This window comes from Hakea prostrata, chromosome 10 (assembly GCF_041222555.1).
Source record: "Hakea prostrata isolate BN-2017 chromosome 10, UWA_Hpros_2, whole genome shotgun sequence".
Lineage (NCBI taxonomy): Eukaryota > Viridiplantae > Streptophyta > Magnoliopsida > Proteales > Proteaceae > Hakea > Hakea prostrata.
Window position 1 is genome coordinate 41035475 of NC_142609.1, and position 5707 is coordinate 41041181.

The 5707-nt window shown below is 38.0% G+C and overlaps 1 protein-coding gene across 1 annotated transcript; it reads right to left on the reverse strand.

Annotated features, from left to right (window-relative positions):
* Nucleotides 1–331: 331 nt before the first annotated feature.
* LOC149003016 (beta-1,2-N-acetylglucosaminyltransferase II) lies at nucleotides 332–4703 on the reverse strand. Its single transcript, XM_089138472.1, has 2 exons — nucleotides 4336–4703; nucleotides 332–4206 (listed from the first exon to the last, which is right to left on the reverse strand). The coding sequence occupies exon 2, from the start codon at nucleotides 4065–4067 to the stop codon at nucleotides 2766–2768; it is 1302 nt and encodes a 433-aa protein (XP_088994598.1). The 5' UTR covers nucleotides 4068–4206; nucleotides 4336–4703; the 3' UTR covers nucleotides 332–2765.
* Nucleotides 4704–5707: the final 1004 nt, after the last annotated feature.

Below are 5707 nucleotides of genomic sequence, written 5' to 3' on the forward strand. Positions count from 1 at the left end.
TATGGTGTCAATATATTGTATTTGATTTTGCTCGCAGTTTCTCTGCAGAGCCTATGAAGTTAAGAAGCCATCCAAGATGCTTTCCTTGCAATCACTCATCGGTTGAGACCAAAAACATCAACTTGAATTGCTTGCAGGCTGCAACAGCACCCAATAATCAAGCCAACTCTTGTGATTAGGCAGCTCATGAGCTAGTTTTTGAGATCATTAGACTTTGCTCTAAAGTAACTAAAAATCCAAAACACTTTTGTTGAGTTTTTAGTAACAATTGTTTTAAGACTCAACTTGTCTAAAGTTTGAGTGGGACCTTCACCATCCTTTCTTGAACTGCAATCCTTCGTATCTTCCAGGTTTTTCTTCTTAGAGGCTCTCTTGATGAATGTGCCAGATGCGTTATTCTCACATCAATATTGTATACAAAGGAAATTTATCCTGTCTAATTCTACTTGTAGATGTATGACATGTGTCATAACATCACATCAAATGGTTAAAATCTATTTATAAACCACATCAAAGAGCTGTAATTAAATTTAAAAAAAAAATATATATGACTTTGTAAATAAACCTCGATGTTTTGATGTGATATTGAGCCATGTCACACATTTACAAGCATAAATAAACGATATTACTCCATGCTTGGTAGCATAGATATAGACATGACATATCAAATCAAGTACTCAACCTGTGACACATGAAGATTCAGAAATCCAAACGACTATAATTACAAGAACGAGAAAATCGAACAGTTGGATCTCAGAAATACCACATGACACGATCTAAAAGGCCACAGCTCCTTTCGAAGTGATCTGGCACAAAATTTAACTTTCTTTTTGACTATGAAAAATGTAAAAGCAGAGACAAGGAACATTCTTGGCAATGCCTTGGCAGCAAAGGCAAGGAATAAGGTAAAAAAATTATAAGTAAATTATCTGCTTTCGTGCACCAAATGGGGCCAAAAGGAATACCAAACATGCATTCCCAGCAAATTCCTTTCAAAAGCTTGTTATGCGTATCCACAAGCACTCGACCAACTCTGAGGGTTCACAACTCCCCTATCAAGAATCTGCTTTCCTGAACACAAAGTAGAGAAAAGAAAAAGAGGAGGGGGGTGGGGGGACTCTGAAACAACAGCAGCATTCCTATGAAAACCACCAAACACTGAACAAATGCAGCATTCCCAGCACTGTCAGAAATTACTCAACAAGGGAAAAAAAATTTCTCAAGATCATTGCACTTGCATGGTTTGATGCCAAAGGTCATATATCATGTCTGCAGACAGTTCTTCTTTATGCTGTTACTTGTTTATGGAAAGGGCCTTCATGGGAATCATTACTATTTTGTGCCAGTGCTCTGTGTGTGTGCGAGAGAGACAGAATTCACATCCACAATGCTCTCATCTCACCATCAAATAGGTGAGAATAAACCATATACTGAATTATCGAATACACACATTAAGGCAAATTTTAGAAGATAAATCATGCATAGCATTAATTTAGAAGATAACAACACATAGTAGGCTCCAATTTAACAGACTGCCCACCTCCCTCCCCGGCCTAGCAAGATCAGCTGGAACATATCTGAATATGCAATAAGCCTTCAATGGATATGCCAAAACAATCATATTGTCCTCTTCATATAAGCTTCAATATATATTCATATCATTGCAACTTAACTATGGTTTTTACACTTGAGCTTCAATCTTGAATGCTTCAGCCACTCAGACGCTATATAGGATAGTGACCCAACAAAAAATTCACCAATGGTAATTGAGCTGCAGCAAGATTGACCTTAGGTGGAGATGGTGTACCTTAAAATACCCATATTACATCTGAGTGGCATACACAGTGAAGGTTGAAGCTATTACTCAGGTACACGGTTAAGTTGTATAGGATATGAATTGATATTTGAAGCTTAATTTGAGTACATATTGCTGTGTAGCAACTGAGTTTCAGATGACGAGGACATTTTGATAATTTTGTCCTATCTGTCCTAGACTTGCCTTCATGTTATGTGCTCACGATTCAGATGTGGAAAGGTCACTTGAAAATAGAGAAATACCCTAAGACCAGAATGTTTTGTTTTACCACCCAAATATACATTTATCTCATGTTCCACCCATATACAGACTTACCAAATAGATTTATTTCTAATATTTCAAACCGTGCTAACTCCTTTGATGCTGGCTATATCATTAGCAGAGACATTCACAACATACAGGATATCATCTTTGCAACATTGCAATCAAATTAAAAAGGTGCAACTTCTTACAAAGCTAGGCTGTCAACAACGATTTCATTCTTCAAAAGGCTTCAGAGTGAAAGATATGGGAGAAAGGAAAAATTTTCAATCAAATAATGATGAAAATTTTGTAATAACCAAAATGAATTCAAAATACAGCCAATCCAGAGTAAAATATTATGCTTTCTGCCCTCCCCCCATCCCCAAACCCAGACCACTATAATCTATGTGTGATAAAGAGGAACAGAAATGTACGAAAAAAATCCTTGAAACAAGTGGTGTCACTAGAGAGGAATGAAGTGTTTAATGAATTTAACAGCATCAAGAAATGAGAGAAGAAAACTGTAGAATTACTAACTATGCTTCCTTTAACGTGTACAGTAAAATGAAGTACCTCTAATTTGCCAGACTAAAAATCAAGTAACCAAAGAACCACCTATCAACTCTTCAAGCAGTTGTTCTGCTGTCTCAAACATTAAATGATAAGTGCAAAATCCAAGACATCGGCACTCTAGAAAATTAAACCCTCAACCAAGACTCTTGCTGTCTCCCAAGTGATACATATGCGCAAAAGCCAAGCACAATTTGCGGTCCCTCTCATCTCCCCAACCACCCCAACCCTTAAAGCCAGCCTGGTAACCTGCTTGATGCTCATACACATACACTGGTAATTCTGCCTTGATGTTGGCAACTTTATCCATCTTGTCCACTGCAATGTTCATTTTGCCATTGTCAATGCAAGAATTCTTTTCCCCCTGTCCCTGATGCAAACCACACTTTCCAAAATGAACAGCACTGCTACGAGACCCCCTTAGTGTGTAAACAGGACCACCAAATGATGGATAAACAGTAGCCCACATTGTGATATCCCAGTTGTACTCATCAAAGAAGCAAAAATCCCTTGCCTTTAAATGGATCTTCGTCCAAACTGTCCTATTAAAAGCATAACCCACATTTCCAATCTTTTCAGCAATCAAGCTCTCCCACCCTTCTCCCCTTGAATTCACATCAGAAGGGGCCAAGTTTGCAGCATAACAATAAGGACATTTCCGATGCTTTAGCTCTGTAAGTATCTGAAGGTTACGGTAAGCATTGGGAAAAATGAAGTGATCTTCCTCTATGAAAAGAATATGACCCGAGGACCCTCGTGTCTCCTCCAACCCATCCCACACAGTGTTCATCATCCACCACCAGTGATGCTTTAATGAAATGATCTTTGGAGACCGGTGGTTCCCATACTGATCTGGATTTCCTTTGCAGTTGTTTGTAGATGGGTCATCTTTATTCTGGCAGTCTCCCGGTGACACACCAGGAAAGCTATTAGGGAAGAGATGTGGTGAGTATGGGGCAAAGATCTGTTTCACTTGACAAAACCGGATGCTCTCAACAATCTTATTCATTTCTTCGAAAAATCCATCATGGCTAACAATCAGTAGGGTTTCACCAATCCCCACAACGCTAGACAGACTTTTGACAACTACTTTGAGATATTGTGGGCGGTTGTGAACATATAGGACGATTGTTATGTGATCCTTGGTTAGATTTGGGAAAATATCTAAATTTCTAGGAGGTAATTTGTTCCTTCTCTCCAACAAAATTGACAACTTAGTTTGTCTTGGCAGCATGAGACTTTTTCTAGAGTCAGACATTGAGGAATTCAAGTATAGCTCTTCATCAACTTCATCTGATGTCCCGGACATAACACTGGATAACGAATTTGTTCTAAAATGGAATATTAATAGAAAAATTCCCAACAAAGTAACCAGAACCACAGGCAATATCCGCCGCCAAGCTGCATCTCTGATGCGCGTTTTCCTGTAGAAAGCCATATAAATTCTATGCTCCCACAACAACCTACTAGTGCCCCAGTCACGAATTCAAAAACAGCAAAAACCGAGAAGACCCAGATTTAGAAACTCCAAAATAATCCATTAAGGATTACAAGCATGTTCCAAGATAGATCTTTACCTGACAATAAATAATTCAAATCAACAGAAATATCTCAAAACCCACAATAAATACAAGGGTTTTCACAGATGTCTCAACTTATTAATAAATTGCAAATACTAACAAGCCCAGGAAGATCGACCAACTTACCTGAAGCTAGACAGGATTTCCACTGCCACAGCCTCGAATTCACCCAAGACCTAGAGCTAGTCAGATTTGCCTCCGAGAAATCAAAAGTCTTCTGGACTGAAAGTTGTTGTAAAGGAAGAGATGATACAAGAAACACCCAGAAGAAGGGAGGGTCGAAACTTCACATTAGTCTTCGTAAGAGTAAAGACTTCTCATCTTCCCTTCAAGAATTTCTCCTCTTCTTTCTGGTTCTCAACAAGATTCAGGTGGAGGTTTTAATGGAAGTGTGAGCTTTTAGGGGTTATTTGGAACTCAGAAGACTTCTAAAAATAAACATTAAGTCAAATGATAACTTAACTGCTGTCTTAGATAGTAATTAGATGATTAGATCTATAAATCTAATCTAAAACGTTTAGTTATGTAGCGGAAATGAGAGACTTCAAAGTTCAGGATAGATGGGAACAACTTGATTTATGTCTTCCACGTGTCATTCTTTTTTGATTTACCAGAAATGTCCCTTTTGCACACCAGTTAAACCGGGTGACACGACATGGAGAGAGGGTAAATTGGTCAAAGAGTGGTATGGCATCGATACTTTTAGTTATATTACCATAGTATCCTTAAATTATGGTGCTTCTCGCATAGTGCCATGGTGGTGGTGGTGGCCTCTTTAGTAGAGACTGTAAAATAAAGAAGGTATTGGGTTGAAATCTCCATCCCTCTACACCTTCGAACATTCTCATCCTTTAAACCTGGATACCCTCAAAGGATTGTGCTTGATTTTTAACAGTCTTAGTGATACTTCTCCGTGGAAGTTGTTTGATCTCAACCCCTTTCAAGGTGTTACCAAGATTTTGAGGAAGTTGGATTTTGTTAATGATTGTGAAAGTAATATTGGATTGATGGATTTGGTTTTTGACAAAATTCATCATGGTTCAGCGACTTGCATGTAAAGAAATTGAAGAAGAAATAAGTTGGAACAAGACATCAAGCTAGGGTTTACAATGACCACACATTAGAAGGGTATATTGGGGTTTTAGCTATTAAACTAATTGGGGGTAGTTGGGGTTTGCACCAAAATATCATATCAGTTAAAGGTTATTTTGAGATTTATAAAAATATTTAAAAGGCAAAGTCATAGCTTTGTTAAAAAATTTGACTATAGGATCTTTGATGTCAAGACACAAAGGCTGGAGGAGAAATAACTATCATTTTCATGTTAGGAGGAGGTTTTGGTGTCATTCAACCAACTCCATCATTGGCCCCATTAGAGATATATGAAATATTTATAATGTAGCTTCATTCTTTTCTTTTTTGGGTAATCAAACTTTCATTAAGAGAAGAGGGCACGAGAGTCGAGAGGGAACTGAACATTAGAAGAGAAGAGGGCAAG